A 16,697-nucleotide genomic window follows, 5' to 3' on the forward strand; every position below is an offset into this window, starting at 1 on the left:
TCCTGCAATGTAACTTCCATGCTACTTCAATCGTCTCTGTCAACCTGCTTTTTCACTCTTGATTATCCTTTCTGTCTTGCTCTCAGTCCCAGCATGGAATTAGCCTTGCTCCTACCCCCTTTTCTCAATCCTCTCATCCAGAGCTTGTTCATCAGCTCCTTCTGTTCCAGTTTCCACTGTGTCTCTGTCATTCTTCCACTCTCTAGGTTGGTTTCCTTTTCACATCTTGCCAGTATGTCTCTGGGTTCTTTTGCTAATGTCTTGACCATTCCACCAGTCAGCTTCCTCAGTTTCCAGCAGGCATCCCCCCATAGCCTTCCACTGCCTCCCAGCAGCATAAAATGCCTTTTTCCAGGTCTAATTCAATGACTGCCTGTCAGTCTCTGGGATTTGTGTGCTACACAAAGATGATTTCCCCTGATCCTCTTTTGAGGCGCTTCTGAACAGGCTTGTTCAGTTTATAGGCCTGTGTGTGCCTCGCTGGTGCCATGCTGGGGTGGGGAGGGCACAGCCCTTTGCTCTTTTGCAGGTCAGACTGTCTGGGCCGCAGAGACAGAACCGAAGCTGGGCACGGCGTGGTTCACACCGGTGCAGTAGCCAGCAGTAGATCCTGCTACTAACCTGACTCCTCATCTTTGCTTCCCATTTATGTTAAAGACTGGCTGGACCCCAGCTCGTTAGCCAGCATCTTGCAGGGCATCTTCTTTAGCACAACATCACTGTGTTGTGTTCCAGTCTGATCATGCTGCTGCTGCAAAGACAAGTAGGAGGAAGTTATGTTCCTGGCCTGTGCGTGTTGGAAGTGGTGCCGTGTTGCGTGTTGGTAGGGGACAGGGCACCTCTGTAACTGCATGGAGAAGTCTTTCAGGGTCAGTTTTGCCCAGGAGACACTAGTGCTGGTGGCTGCTAGCCCCCGTGGCCCCTAGGAGCTGTCAGCAAACTCCCACTGTGTGCTGGTGGTTGAGCAGAGCGTATTTTCTAGCATGGTCCAGTGCACGCGTGACCAGGAGCTTGCTCTCTTGTTGTGCAACAGGGCCTGGCAGGAGGGAAGGGCACTGCAGAAGTCTCTCTCCTCTTCCAGTGCTTTGCCCATCTCTGCCTGTTTGAGAGGAGAGCAGCTCCCAAAGGGATCCTTGCAAAGCTCACCCCAGAACAGGGAGAGGCATCCTGGAGCAGGGTTCCTGTCCTGCACTGAGCGATGCTTCAGAGTGTGCCAGGCTGGCTGTGGAGGAGAAGGGGATGTTTGGTTTGGAGAAGGCCTAAGGACAGTGGTTGAGATGCACCAGGACAATGGCTTATACCACAACCCTTCACTTGGGCTGCTGGGATGTGGAAATAAAGCTGCTCGGGGCACGTGGAAGTCATCCCTGCAGCCACAGAAGAGTCCCAGGCCCCTGCTCCCTAGATGGTGTTCTGTTACCTGGGACGTGAGACCAGGACTGCCCAGGCTTCCTGCGTGCTGCCACGCAGCTGCACAGCCCGCTGTGTCTGTGCTCTTTCAGCTGCAGCTGAGGGGGGTGTTGAACGAGCTTAGGGGTGACTCCAGGCTGAATTACTGTCCGACCCGGGCCGGGGCGCAGTGGCAGCGGGGGACCCAGAGCCCTGCGGGTGGCCCAGCGGCTCGCCGACCGGCAGACACCCGCAGCAGTCGGTGTCAAGTGGAGTTGATGCCTCCTGGGTCACTGCAGGGTGGTTTAGGCTGTGTTCTTGGATATTTCTCAAATGCATTCTCCAGTCAGCTCTTGCACATCCCGAATGAAGTTTCCAAGGTCACATGTGAAGGCTTTTGACCTAAGCACAGTAATTAGTATTGATGTTGCCATCTACTCAGTTCTGCTAATTACCAATTTTCCCATCAATACATAGGATAATTCTGCTGTCCTTGTGCATGTACAGCATCTTTAAATCTGGAGTCATAACTTCCACTTACGATGCCAATCTGGAGAGAAAAAAAAAAAAAAAAAAAAAGAGTTAAAAAAAAAAAACCTCAGAATGGTCATATCCTGTGATTCAGCTGCAGCTTTTCATTTATTCATACAGGATCCAGTTTATGGAAAAGGGAAACTTGGAGAAATTCAAGGACTTGTCCTGGGAATGCTGGACACTTTTAACTATGAACAAGTAAGTTGCATGCATTTCTGTTCTGTCCACTGCTGTATACAGGGATTGCTTTTAGGTATCTAGCCTACTACTCTCTCTTTGCCATCTCTCTCTGCAAGGCAAAGTAAATGGACGTGCAAGTGATTTATATTTGTGTGATGGGGAGAAAGGGAATGAGTTTGTATTCCTACAAGACAGATTGCAAGTGAAGGATCTGACAGGTACATGGTGAACACTTCTGTAGTTCAGTTAAATGTACTAGAAGGATAAACATCTGCTTTTTCTCCAGCTCATCCTGCAGTTAGGGATTCAAAAGCACAAAAAATTGTCTTTTTATGGGGTTTTAAATAAAGAGCTTTTTTAGTTAGGCTATTCTACCACTTCCCAATGGTAATGCTGCACTTCTTTGTCACCTGATGAGATTCCATTTTTATCTCACTCCTGTTTTCCTCTGTCCAGTCTCAAGTCCCAGGGAGTCTCCAAACTTCAACAGTTTTCTAAAACTCCTTTTCTCTAAAACAGAATGCATAGTCTTCTTCCAAACTCACCCTCCCTTATCCTGCCTGCCATGTGGCACTGCCCATCCTCGCTACTGCTCAGGCCTCCCTCCAGCAGCAGCCAATTTAAAAATAAAATGGGAAATAGCATTACTGTAGAGGGCTGAACATAAAGAGCCATTACCTCTGTTTACGTTCTTGGTAATGGTCTGCTCTGAGCAGCACAGGTCCTCTGTCATTGCCTGGCAGTTGTCTGGTACAGGCTGCATATCACATCTGGATTAGGCCAGATGTGAACCACTGGTGCAATCTCTGCAGCCTTTTGTGGGTTGCTGCTACGGAGCATCGATAGATCATGGACCAGAGCACCTATGCCTGATACCTGTTGTTGCTGACTGCTAAAAGCTAAGGGTGTTTTGCTTTTGGCCCTACAGAAATGGAAATCTCAGTTGGGAAGAACTAGCAGGTGAGAAGTTCAGTGGGTTTTTTTGTATTTTAATTGTAATAGTGCATTTGGGATATTTTTTTTTTTTTTATCATCACATTTCCCCTAAAATAGGGAATGTAAGCAGTAGCTTACCAAGTAGAGGGAAAAAAAAGGATGGTCTGGTAGGGAAGATGACAAAATGAGCCTGCCATGTCTCTCTTAATGCTCTTTGACAAAAAAATCAATAAAGGACTTATCTATTTAGGAGTGAAAAGATACTGCCTCCATTAACATGTGATGAAAGGATAAGTATTTTGAGGGCAATGCCTAGAAAACATATAAAGAAAAGCAATTTTGTTGGGCTGGTTTTGCTCTTAGTAATCTGCTAAGCTGCTTGTTATGAAGAATTGATCAGTATGGAGCTTCTGCAGTCTGGAGATGACAAAATGACGTAATTAATCTGTATACTGTCTTCCACACAGACCCTTTTAGAGACAACTACGAATCTTTTGAACCATGATCTCCACTGGTCCCTGTGTAACCTCAGAGCTTCTGTCACTAGAGGGCTTACCCCAAAGCAAGATTACTGCTGCATTTGTCTACAACAGTACAAAAGGCGGCAAGAAACTGCTGATGAAATCATTGTTTTCAGGTAAAGGGGTAGGGTCCCAGCTGTGATCATGTTTGTAGTTTTTAAAAAAAAAAAAAAAAAGCTCCTGATCTCTGACTTGCACAAGTAATCATATGTATTCCTGTGAGCATGTATCCCTGCTCCCTTGTAGCAGGGCTGGTTAATCAAAGCCATTAGAGGCAGCCTTCTTCAGGTGCAGCCAGCTCTGCCTCAGCTGGAAGGAATTGCCACACAATTCTGAGCGAGCTGTTCAGTAAGCTGGCTTGTTTATCTGTCATCTCTCCCAGCAATGCAGTTTGTGCAATTGCAGCACCATGGGTTCATTTGCTTGTATTTGTACGTCTTGGATCTACTTGCAACCCTGACTGTGTACTCTTGACATCTCCTGTGTTCCTGTCTGTGACCAGATGGCTGTAAAATAAGATGAGATCATTATTACCTTTGTATTGTGATCTGTGGTTGTACTGGCAAATGGGCATCTACTGTTATTTTTACATGTCTAGAAATGCTACAGGAAAGTGTGAAGGTACGAAGGGAATGTATACACTGTTGATCTGCATTTACAGATAAGCAGCCTTGTTTTCCATTGATTTCCCCTCCAAAGTATAGAGCTGTCAGGCTGCGTTACCCTGCTTTGAAGCACCTAGCAGAATTCTTCTCTTTACAGCTGTGGCCACTTGTACCATTCACTGTGTCTGCTGAGTAAAGAGTGTGGGACGGTAACTAAGGGCCTGATGAGGTGGATGTGCTATAAATGCAACTCAAGTAACAAGGGAGGAAGACTGATCGAGAACTTCTCAGAGCTCAAAAAGGGAAGTGGAGCATCCTTGGCCCAGGTAAGGTTTGTGAGGTGGTTTCTCTTCAAGTAAACTTTGAGGAGTGCTTATAGACTTCATCACTTTGCTCTCATGCCTGTCTTTGCTTCCAGACAAGCCCGTGATCAGTAACTGTCAAACAGTACCAGCAGCTAACTAGTCATGCTTGTGAATGTCATTTTGTTTTGGCGTGGGTATACAGAGCTGTGGAAGTAATGGAAATGTGTTCATCCAGAAGGCCTGGGAACTGCTAGCCGGTGTGAGGGGAAGCTGGATGCTTGCAGCTGATTGCCTGCTGGATGCATCCACTGCTTTGTTTGCTTGTGAGAGCCTGGGTACACTTCCTTTCAAAATATTTTTAGGTGCCTTTTATATAAAACTTGTATTTAAAACTGGCATGTTCCTTGTAGCTGGGTTGTGGAGCCTTCATTCCACCTTCCTAACAGATAACCTGACTCTGGGTAAAAGATCTGGAATTGTTTTGACTCTCTAAGTGCTGGCACAATGTTTTAAGAAGCTTGTGTGTAAACAAGACGGGTGCAGGTGGATTTGGGTGACAGAACAGATAATTAGTTTGTATTTATTGTCAGTATTTGTGTGTAAGAAGTTTCACCATCTCCAATTCAAACAGAAGTCTAGTCTCAATATGCATGCTTCTGTCTTTTCCTTGGCATGGTACTGTGGATTGTGAGCAAAATTGGCAGGTAGCTTGTTGGGATGTCTTCTAGGGATATTGCACTGTGGGGAGCTGAACTCTGCTGCCCTGTGCTCCAGTGAAGGTGGTCACTGATGAGGGTTTGTTCCTAATTGCCTCGAGGTACTTTGTGCATTTGACACTGCACAGATGCCTGCAAAGCAATGTTTTTCTGCTTCTGAGACCTAAGTAATTCAATCTTGGAGTATGTTTTCATAGTAGTACTTTAGTTTTCTTCTAGCAGTTTATTTCAATTTCTGCCAAATCAATTCCGATCAAAAGATAGCTAACAGCATTAATCGACTTTCATCAGCTTCTGTATTAACAGAAAAAAGAAGCTTCCTGCTTGAAGGGAGACTTGGGGGAAAAGTAATCTCTGAGGAATGTATGGAGCACAATGCAATCTTTGCAGTCAAATTGTGTTAGTTTCTTATATGATGACAGAAAGAAAAACTTTCCCAGGAGATTGTAAATCCACTGTGGTCCAAGCAGTTTGCTTACAGATGCTCATCGTTTTGTGCACCGTCCTGTTACAGTGAAATATGGATACTGGCTCTAAAGTTAGGCAGATTGAGCAGACCCCTATTTTACCCTCTACACTTCTGCTCCAAAGGAATGTGTGCAAGTGGGTGTGACTGACCAGGTTTAGCTTTAGAAGCTAAAGGCAAAATTAAGTACTAAGACTACATTCACCGTTAAAGTGCCTGACATTTTATAGCAGTGCCTTTATAGCTTGATTATCACTGTATTTCTCACGGGCTAGTCGGAGAGCCCCTGTGTGTTTGAATACCAGTCTGGACATAGCCCGCAGCAGAACGAGGCGGAAAATGCTCCAGATGACATGGGAATGATCAGGGCAGGTAGGAGAAGATGCTTCCCTTTATTTAACTGATCTGTCTGTAATAGTGAGGGGCTGGCTGGGACTCTGGGCTTAAAGGGAGACGTGGAGAGACTGGATGGGGAAGGAAAGGAGTTACAGCCTGGATCATCTAGCACTAGCTAGCAAAAGTCCATGCCAGCCCGTCTGAGGATGCTGGATGCTTCCCTGGTGCCTGTCATGTGCTGTTGGCAGAGCCCCCCATCTCCTGCTCTGCGCACAGCCGGCCCAGCAGAGCTTGGCTCTGGCTCGTCAGAGCCCCAGCACTGCTTCAAGCCCCCCCACCTCCTCCTCCTGATGTCCCAGATCCTCTCCAAGTTTGCGATGTTCCTCACATATTTAAATTATAATATTTAACTGTTGTACTCGCATGTGATTCAACTGTTGCGCAGTCAGATCTTAAAAAAGCTGAATATATTTAGACTTGGCAAAAGACTGTAAAATCTCCAGCTTCTCCAGGAAGTTTGTTTGTTTAACAATTGCTGCTCGGTAGTGTTAATTAACCCTGTGAGGTAATGATTCATCTGGCCAGGCACTAGTCTGAGTTACAGAACAGACTTTTTCTTCTGGGGGAAGTGCTGGGAACGCGCAGGGGAGGCGATGGATGCGCGTGTTGCCTGGCTCTGCTGGAGCCAAAAGCAGAAGGGCGAGGGGGGCTGCCTGGAGCGTGGAAGCGCTCGCCGGAGGCAGGATGGTGCATGTCCATATGGCAGGGCTTGGTCTTGTGCAGCCTCAAGTAAATTTAATCAGAGAATTAAGCATGAAAACAGCTAAGCTCCCCATGCTTGTTTTGACACAACACTGGTCTGTGCTGAATTGAGGTCTGTTTGATAGGTGAATTTTCTGCGGTAGCCTGGTGGATAATGCACGATGCTGGAGGGAGGTGTGGGGAAGGAAAGGGAAGACTTGTAGGGCTCCCCCCCCCCTGAGCCACATCCGTGTGTTCCCAAGGGTCCTCCTCAGCCCGGGTCCAAGACAGCAGCAGTCACTTGTCTCTGGTGCCACCCCGGGCACAGAAGGGATTTATTTCTGTTTGTCACAAGGTTTGTTCAGCCTTTTGGTGCTGCAGTTCTCTGGTGAAGGGCTTCTCTGCGTTCCTTCTCAACTCCGCTGACCCTGGGCAGACCCAGAGGTCTGTGTTGGTCAGGCTGCTCTTGCTTCCACAGCTGGTGTTTCTGCAAACAGGGAGCAGGAAATCCCAGAGGGAGGTTACGCTAACGCGGCTGTGCTTCCAGCCCTGCCTTCCCTTGACCCCAGAGAGCTAGCTCCGAAGCTTCTGGAACATTTTGCATATAGATCTATGGGGAGGGTATTTCTTTGCTACCACTTTGAAGACCCTGAAAGGTTAGTCTGTCTCTTATCAAAAATCTAATGTGTGTGGTTTTTTTTTTTTTTTTTTCCCCACAGTGAAGTCTTCTCCTTAGGTATTTATTTTCTTAGCAGGCCTTGAATTAGGAATAGATTCATACTGAGAAATGCCACTGAGCATCTGGAGTGCATTTCATAGTACTGATTCTGCTCTGCTGAAACAAAGACTGTCAGTTTGAATTTTGCAATGTTGTTGAGATTTATATGTGAAACGACAGCCCAACAGACAGTGTTTTCTCCGTCCCTGCTTTGCATGCATGACTTCTGTAGCAATTGCCTTGAAATTGGGGGAGGTGGAGAGATGCCACAAGCCAGCACTGAACCGTTATTGAATCTGGTGATAGCATTTATTTAAGTGGAGCCTTGCTGTGATGAGGGCTTGAGACATTCCGCCCCAGTGAAGGGGAATAGTCAGGGAAGGGCAGAGGGGCTTTTTCCTCTGTTTTTGCTACCAAAAGTTTGTGGTTTCTGTGTTAACCCTTGCTGTCTTCCTGAGGGTCATCTTCTGTTCATCTTTCCTGTCCTCCTTACCTTATATCGTACCATAAATGAGTGTTAAAAGAAATGAAAGCTTGTGTTGGTGGTGGGTTTTTTAATCGGATTTGAAACTTGCAGTGCTTTTTTGCACTGTGGTGTTTGAAATTAACTGAGGCATATTAGGTGAAAGCACGGTAGCTGGGCTTCTGCCTAAATCTGGAAGTGAAATACTCCTGATACCTCAGTCACTGATCTCCAAAACTAATTTGCCTCGTTTCAGTGAGCTACTTTGTGTTTTCCACTTGTCCTGCCAGCATACGGACTCATGCTGGGGACTGGGGAGAGGGACACAGTCTTGGCTCTTGGGCCATAAACTCTGCAGAAGACGCCACGAACCCCTAAGCTGAGGTGCTGTGGTTATTCCGTGTTTGAGAATGTGCCTGAGTTCTAAGGGCACTGTTGTTAAAGCTGTCCAGATGGCAAATATGTTTTATTCCGGAGTTTAATCCTGTCGAGTCACACCAGGATGGACAATGAATTGGTCCGTAGTTAATCCAGTTTGTCAGACTCTACCTTTGAGCTCTGCTCTGCAGCCTGCCGCCCGCGTGCCACACAGCCTTCCATCCAACCCAGAGCTTCTTGACCGACTCCCATCATAACTTTGAAAATATCCCACTGTGATTGCCGCCCCCCCCCCGCCAAACAGATAACAGCATTTTATACAGTTACAAGATTGTGCATTCTCCTCTATAGAGAATATTCCCACATCCGTACTAACTGAGAAAGTGCCCGGTCCTTTAGCTTTGGCGTTGGCTCTGGTGGTAGATTCCTTAACTTCTTCAACATTGCGTGGGAAATCCATGTGAGGAAGGAACTAGAGACACTTTGTACCATTGGCTTCTTATCAGCAGAACATCTGTGTTTTAAGATTTCTTGTAATGTATTGGAAACAAAAATGATTTAGTAAGGAGAAAACTGAGTGCGGGAGTCTCTAACTAGCAGGTAGAGGAGGACTGGCACCAAAGCTAAAGCTGAAAATAAAACACCAATTTAAAAAGACTAATTTCAAAACTGTAATTATCCTTTAGCAGCTTTTAAATCAAAACTGGCTGTTTTCTTGGACTTTTCATACTGAGCTGGGGGGTTGGGCTAATTTGTTGTCTTGTTTTTGTTTTTGTTTTTTTTTTTGAGAAAATTAGAGTAAATTGTAACTACTTCCCCTGGCTTTCATATATAATAATCTGTAGCCTGGCAGAAGTTTCCTTTTCCTCCCTACAGCCCGAGGTCTTGCACTCTGGGACCTGTGAGAGGCAGCTGAGTTTCAAACTGCCTAAAGCAAAGACCAGTGGGGCTGGCTGCCCTGTGCTCCTAGGGTCACCTGGGGGAGTGGTGTGTCCTGGTTAAGAGGAAAAGATGGCAAAATTTCTGTGGGTAGTCTTTGCTTTATTTTACATCTCAGTTTCAAGGAAACTGTTCTTATGGTCTGATGAAAATTTCCTCCCTTTTAATAAAACATTTCATATCTAGGAGGATCTGTAGAACAGACTCATTTTAATACGGTGACAGATGCTGGGCTGTTACAACCTGTTGATATTCCCACTAGCTGCATCAGTCCCTGTTGCCAGGAGTTGTGTAGTTTAGCACAGTGCTTGACAGCCACATATCTGTCCTCCAAGGAACCGGCACAGCTCGCTCCATACGTCTTCGCTGTGAAATTGCAAGCTTTCAGTCTGTCTTTGCAGATCCACCTCGGAGCACAGGCGGGAAGGAAGTCTGTCAGGGTGAGGCTGCTTCTCCAGACCCTCTGCCCGGGGTGCTGTGCTCGCTGCTGCTGGGGGGCCGTTGCTGCTCCCCACCGTGGTTTGTGCTCATCCTGAGCTGAGAAATTACCGAAAGGCCAAAGGGGTTAAGAAGGGTGCAGATGACTCCTTCCTTCTGATGTTCCTCTGAGGGAGGGGAGAGAAATAAAAAGAGGCTGAGGTTTTGGTTCAGTCTGTAGTCCCCCAGTGGGGGGGTGTGAGAGGGAGCTGTGGCTGGTGCGGTGGTGTTTGCTGCAGCCGAGGGTGTCACTGGCTGTTCTGGAGGGCGGCTGTCAGAGATGCAGGTGGCAGATGAGCATCTGTCGCTTGTAAATCCCTTCAATGGAAAGCTGCAGTTTCCATGTCCCGCCTCCCTCCCCATTGCTTTTACCCTCACGTTGCACAGGGGGAACAGTACGTTTTGTCGGTTTATATGTGAATTGAGCGTAGACAGGCTTGGGCAGCTGCAGCTGAGCTCCTGGGACCAGAGTTGTTCTTAAGCATGTGCTAAACTTCCCTCTTGAACAGCAGTAGCAGATTGCTGCAGTGGTGCTATAAGAGGGACAGATAGCAGAGATGTCAGCTTGGGTTTTCTGGAAGGTCTGGAGTCGTGTTACCAATAAGCCTTTGGCAGGAAGGGTCACTAATCCTCCTTACATCAAGTAGGACTTCTTCCTGCTTCTGCATGTCTTTACCTTCCCTTTCTCTCCCCAAACTCCTGCCGTTGAGAGAACACTGCACCTCTTGAGTCTTCCATGGCTGGCTCTTGTGGGATGCTGTGGAACAGCCTCTTAGCTCATGTTTAGAAAATGGATTATTTCCCTTCATGCATGACACTTCTGTCCTCTTGGGTTCAGGCACTGAACTGAGATCAGCCGGAGCACAGGCCTGTTACTCATCATCTTTATGTAATGTTTAATCCATGTGCTGCCATGCTTCCCTTGAAGCCTGCTACATTCTAAATAAATATCTCAATTGCTGGCCCATGGTGTCCAGTGAGGATATGTGGTTTTTGTGTTTATCTAATTAATCCTGAAAAACATTACAGCTCCTTTGGCTGAAGGCATCAGCAGAAGTCCAAGGGAATATTCCAACAGTGCCGGGTGTAGGCACGAGCTGCTAAACAGACCAGCTAGCAGAGGGAGAATGGAGGCGTGCCAATGTGCTTCTAGATATTTAATCCAGACCCTTCTCCTTCCTCCTCTCTCCTCGGTCACTGCAGTATCTCGCGCTGCAGCGGCAGCGAGTCTATCAGAGCACAAATAAGCCTGTCCTCTCCCTTGCCTCCAGCGGGGGGTTTGCCCCTGAAGTTCAGCTAAGTTCAACTGGAAATAGGAGACATCTGCCCTTCCCACTCTGCTCCTGGAGAGCATCAGAGGACAAAGCTGTAGCGCAGACCTGCGTGACAGATTGCTTCTGCTGTGGCTGTGCTGAGGGAAGGCGGCTCTGCGACGGGCTTTGGTGAGTCAGTGCTTCCGTCTGCTTGCCGACAGCAGGTCCCGGTTTGCCTGGGGCTGCCACCCCCTGTGCCCCCCGGGGGCTGGCAGGGCCTGCCCGGCGCTTTCGCAGGGGTCAGCGGGGGAACGCTGTGGGGGCTGGTCTCGAGGCAGCACGTTCTGCTGCTGTAGCGCAGCTACGGTGGCTCCGAGGCTTCCTCCCAGCAAGGGTTTGCCTGCTTAGCGACTCGCAAGGCTCCGCTTCCACCTCGGCAGCCGTCGGCCGGTCCGTGTCTGTCCCCCAGCAGCGGTGCGGTAGCTCTGCAGAGGTCTGCAGCAGCATGCTTTTGCTCTACGAGGGAAGTCCTGAGGTTCTCCCGAAGTTCATTAACAGTATTGCACTCTTAGCGTCATTCTAGTGACTTTGGGTCAGAGCAGCTGCCACCTTGCTCTTTTTGGTTGAATGTTCCGGGTTCCTGGGAGTACCATGGAAACAGCAGGTCCTTATCCTGCAGAACAGAAGTGGATTTATTTAGTTTCACATGAATTGGCTCAACTCTCATTAAAAAAAAATGAATTTGGGTAGCTTTTTTGTAAGGCTACTTGAGCTACGGTGGGTGAAATAAGTGTCCAAGTGCAGGGGAGGACTTGGTGTCCACTGCCTGTGGATTTGGCTCTGTAAATGAGGGAGGTAGATGGTGCCTTTGTTCCTAGGAGTCCCAAAGCCTTCCCCAGGACTTCCAGCTGCATCTGCCCTGGGGTAATGTTCTGATGCTCTCATTGATGTAGCAACATCTTTTGTGGGAGAGTATCTTTTTTGTGGCTCTGAGAGACAGCACTTAGATGGATCTCTTGGCGTGACTCTTCACAGTGCCTCTGCTTACAACTGCTGTATGATCTGCTTTGCTTAGGCACTAGCTGATGATGGATTTTTGTAGCTGTTGAATTAAAGATAATTGCAGGCTTAGGAGGGCTGTGTGCTGACTACCAGAGGGGGTAGAATACATGCAAGCAAAACGTGCAGCAGAGATTAGCAGTATAGTGCTGGGATCTGAGAACTGTAAACCAAAAAGGAACCTTTCTTCTCCTTCTCCTGCTGGCCCGGCTCCTCAAGGGGATAAATCGTGTCTCCTGGGTTCTGCATCTAGTCTGAGGCCTCTCCAAAGGGGCTGGGAATGGCTTGGAGGTGCCAAACCGCTTCGTACCGAGCGAGACAATAGCGCGCGGGGCTGTGTCCCTGCAGAGGCTCGGGGGGCAGGAGCTGTGCTGCGGGCGGATCCCACCGACACCTGACTGCTGCTGCTGGACTCTCAGAGCTTCCCCGGAGCTCTTGAATGGAAACATGCCTTTAGTGACACGGTTAAAAAGGGAAAAGGCCTGACAGCAGTTGTTTCCATGACAACAGAAAGAATTGCCTGCAATATTTCAGCTCATCAGCCGGGAGAACAGTCTGATTGATAGTTACATGCGTGTGGTAGAGAGACAGCAGAAGAGGGGAGGCCAATTATATTGCATTTTCCTTGTCCTTGAATGCCTGTGGCCACAGCAACTGTGGAGGGCAGTTTTTCCTTGCTACTTGTTTGTTGTTTGGTTGGTTGGTTCTTTTCTTCCCCCCCAAGTGAGAGTGGCCTGCATGTCCCTCGGAAGCGCCTGTACAGCCTGCCAGCTGCGGGTACGTGACCCTCACTGTCACAGGCTCTCTGCTTCAAAACCTACGCTGTGGGTGCAGGGAATGTGGGCATTTGGCTCCTTGATTGGTGATTAGCAAATAATTATTTACAATATAAAGAGTATCTTGGAGGGGTAAGAAGTGAGTTTCAGCACGTGCTTCTGGCACAGGCGATCTCTACTCAGGACATTCCCCTCTTCTCGGCCTGTCTGATGAATGTCTCAAAGGCAAGATGCACGTGGCTTCAGGAGAGTAACGGAGCGAAACCTGCGGTGTGCTCAGTGCGTCGTCCCCCAGAGCGCCCTCGTGGGCTCGCCAGCTCTGAGCCTTCGCTGGGACATTCGCGTGATGACGGGTGGGTGGCCAGATCCTTCTGCCCCGGCCGCGCTTTGCTGAAGGCGGAGTGGGAAGGGCAGCCTGTGGCAGGGGAGCTGCCAGAGGAGAGGCACTGGAGGCCTTTAGCTCTGCTCAGGACGCGGGCGCTTCTCTGGGGCCGTGACACAGAGCTGCAGTGCAGGCTGCAGCCCCGCCAATGGCAGCGTGCCCCAGGCTTCGGATAATTATCGGCGCGTGCTTTCCGGGGCGTTTGCCGAGTCTCTTGGGAAGAGCTGTCGGCGAGCTCTTCCAGAGAAGCTTGGGAGCCAGCGTGCTGTGCCCCGCACAGCACCGCGTCCCTGTCGCGTGCCCTTATCTCCCCAGATGGGACTGGGAGTCATCTTCACAGGGCCTTTGAACACGCTCTTCAAACGCGCCGGAAAGCACGAGGAGTACAAAGCAAGCTGGAGAGTGCCTGCGCCGCGGTCGGAGCCTGCAAGTGTGGGGAGGAGCACGCGTGTGCCTGAGCGGGACCGGCCCCGAGGCCCCGTGACCCGGCCTGACTCCGGCCTTCGTGCGGCCAGTTCGGCCTTCACGCCCGTCGGCCGCGCGCCCCGAGGGCAGCCGTGCTGGTTCTTCGTGTCGGGCTTGATCCGTTGTCAGAGTTTAAAGTAAATGCACCTTCAGTCAGTACCCACCGGTAGGACTGTGGCGTTCCGGGTTAATAGATGGCCCATGGGAAATGTATTTTGGGGAAAATATTTAAGAATGAACATGGAATGTTCCCTTAAAAATAGAACCCCGGAGACAACAGATGCCAGATTGCTGCTCATGAGGGAGGCTGTTCTCCCTGGCTCCTGTTGTAGTTTCTTGATGATGCTTTTGCTTTGGAATATGAGCCGAAACATTCAAAATAGAAACACTGTCATGTGATAAAATGGAACAAACCTACAAGAATCTGTGATGGTCTGTCATCTCTCCCTGGGATATGTAAATGGTGCCTTTTAAAGCAGTTTGGGTGCGTGTGCCGCCCTCCCCGCGTTAATGCTCTTGTTGCAGGCTGTGGTCCCTCTATTTGCAATTCTGTTTGCTCTCACCTGCCGCTCCGTACCTGCCCCGGCGCTGCTCGGGCCACCCTTGGACCCAACTGCTCGCACCCGCAGACGGGGAGTTTTGAGGGGACTATCAGGAGAAAACGAGCAAGGCCTGGGGGGAGCTGCTGGTGCCGGGGGAAGAGCCCAGGCAAGGCTGCTTGTCCAGAGACCCAGTCACTTCTCTTCCCAGCTGCCTGCGGGGGAGTTCTCCCACCCCTTTTCTTTCTCTTTTTTTCTGCCTCTCCTTTACTATTTTTTTTTCCACCCCCCCCAAGGTAACTTAGTACTGTTAGTCTGTCTGCCATGAGCTACAGACCCCAACGATAAGTCACTGTGGGTGTAAGGGTATCTCTGTCCTTTGTGCAACAATGGGATTTCCCCCCCCCCCCCCCCCCCCCAAAACTCAGGTGCACACAGTGGCTTCACGCCAGAGGAGAGATGGCTAAAAAAGCCACCGGAACAGGCTGCTCCAGGCCCAAGGACAGGAGCAGGGATGAATTTCTGTGTATATGAACTTGACATCTTGTTGTGTGTTGTTTCTGTAACCTTCTCACTCTCTTTATCAGACAAGTTCAGAATCTCTGTTGGATCCTCAGCAAATCCAAGCCTTTGACCAGCTCTGCCGACTCAACCGAGGAACCTCCAGAGTACGTACCATCTGTTTTCCTTTCGGTTTTAAATTGGTGAAGGGCATTTTGCATGTTGTCAAGCCAGGTATTAACACTTGCCGCGTGGGCCTTGGCTTTTCCCTGGGGTTTCATTTAGCGCTGGCACTTTACTGTGCGTGGAGCTGGCTGTTGCACCTCACGAGGCATCCACGCTGCCTCTGACAGAGCTGGGGAATTCGCTGGCAGTGAAACCATGGAAATGCCTCTGGCTTTGGGGGCTGGGCCTGAAGAACGTCCCCAGTGTGAGGTTTCTCAGATTCTTTTCAGATTTGCCAATAGCCTCCCCTCCAGACACCGCGTGGCTCCCGCAGTCGCATGGGAGGCTCCCTCCTCCTCACCCCCGTTGTCCCACGGAGAGCGCAGTTCTCTCCATCCCTTGCATTTTCCTTCTGCCTGTTTTGGCTGCAGTTGTTGGCACTGTCAGCTCTTTCTGGGATTGTTTTTCAATTATGTAACTTTAAAACAACCTAAAGACAGCTGGAAAGTCATTTAGTTCAGGACTGTTGTCACTACACACCCTATATACCCTTGTCTTTACGAGTGTTTAAGGTTTTTCTAATTGCTGCAGGAAAAAGGTGACACCCCCCCACCCCTCCCTGAGCACTTTGCCTTTCTGCACCTTGCCCCCCCCCAGCGCTTCTGGGCAGCCTGCCCAGGCCCCTGGACACGGAGCTCTCTGGGTTTTGTCTCGCAGCTGGCTCTCCTGACAGAACTGTCTCGCGGCCACGGTGGTGAAAAGCACGGGCTGCTCAGCGTTTCCCACGGGGACCCGGCCACCAGCAGTGTCTTCCAGAACGAGAACTTCCAGCTCCATCTGGCCCCCCCTCCGCTGGCTGAGGACTAGTCGGCGCGCCTGCCTGCCCTAAGGCCACCGCTGGTTTCGGGTCTGGGTGCCGGGCAGCCTTCCCATCACAGCATTGGCCTTCCCCCGAGCCCCCCGTGCTGTGCTGGGTCTTGCTGGGCGCTGGTGGGTTTGTAGCCGCGGGCGCTGCCGCTGCTCGCTAACCCGAGGCGGCCGGGGGGCAGCGGGGCTGGAAGCTGCCAACTCCGGGGGCACAGCCGAGCGTGCCGAAGCACCGCGCAGCGCTGGGCCACCTGCACCTCACCCGGCTGTAACTTGGCCAAATCACTGAGTCGGCTCCGCTGGAGGAGCGTGGCCCGTCCTGTGCCCAGAGCCCGCGCTTCACGGTGCTGTGTGGTGGGTGGGTACCATGCCTGAGTTCTAACTGTAGTTCTAGTAAAAGCAGCTGTTTTGCCAAGGCCTGGCCCGCTGTCTCATGGCAGAAGCCGTGGGGTCTGAGGGCACAGGCGAGGCAAACCTGGAAAAAGCTGAAGAATGCAGAAAAAGATCTACGTGTGAGCAAACTAACCTGTGTACGGTGTGTTCCTACAACCTTCCATTAAAAAGGCCCTTGGTTGAACCTTCTGGCACGAGCCCTGCAGCCGGGGAGTGGGCGAGAGGGCCCCACTGCTGCTGGCTCCCCTTTTCTTTGTACAAGAAAGATGCATCTTGTCCCGGCAGGCAAAGCACAAACCTCCCCTCTCGCCTTGTCGCGGTGCAGGGGGGAGCGGATGTGGGTGAAAAGGGGCTGGGGGCAGGGGGGAAAAGTGGCCAGGGGTAACTCGAGGGGCTCCAGCCGCCTCAATTCTGCCAGGCAGCAGCCTGGGCTTGCAGCTCCTTCCCTGCTGTCCTCCCCCCCGCCTCGGCCTTCCCCAGCCCAGGGAGAACTGGGCTGAGGTGCCCGAACCCCACCTGGGCTGGGCCTGGCCCCCTCACCCTGCTTGTTCCCTTTCTCTGCCTGCGTGCTTCGGGTGCTGCCCGCTGAAGCT

General features: G+C 50.2%; 1 protein-coding gene across 2 annotated transcripts in view; it reads left to right on the forward strand.

Moving 5' to 3' along the window:
* Positions 1-16,293, forward strand: part of VPS8 (VPS8 subunit of CORVET complex) — an 83,515-nt gene extending 67,222 nt beyond the window's left edge. For both annotated transcript variants that reach the window (XM_042794100.1, XM_032992497.2), the window contains 5 exons: positions 2,041-2,121; positions 3,507-3,676; positions 4,323-4,491; positions 14,766-14,846; positions 15,562-16,293. In XM_042794100.1, the coding sequence (XP_042650034.1) occupies positions 2,041-2,121; positions 3,507-3,676; positions 4,323-4,491; positions 14,766-14,846; positions 15,562-15,711 (651 nt within the window). In that variant the 3' untranslated portion in view covers positions 15,712-16,293. The remainder of the gene's footprint in view (positions 1-2,040; positions 2,122-3,506; positions 3,677-4,322; positions 4,492-14,765; positions 14,847-15,561) is intronic.
* Positions 16,294-16,697: the final 404 nt, after the last annotated feature.

This window comes from Tyto alba, unplaced genomic scaffold, assembly GCF_018691265.1.
Source record: "Tyto alba isolate M040663 unplaced genomic scaffold, T.alba_DEE_v4.0 Super-Scaffold_10, whole genome shotgun sequence".
In the NCBI taxonomy this organism is placed as follows: Eukaryota; Metazoa; Chordata; class Aves; order Strigiformes; family Tytonidae; genus Tyto; species Tyto alba.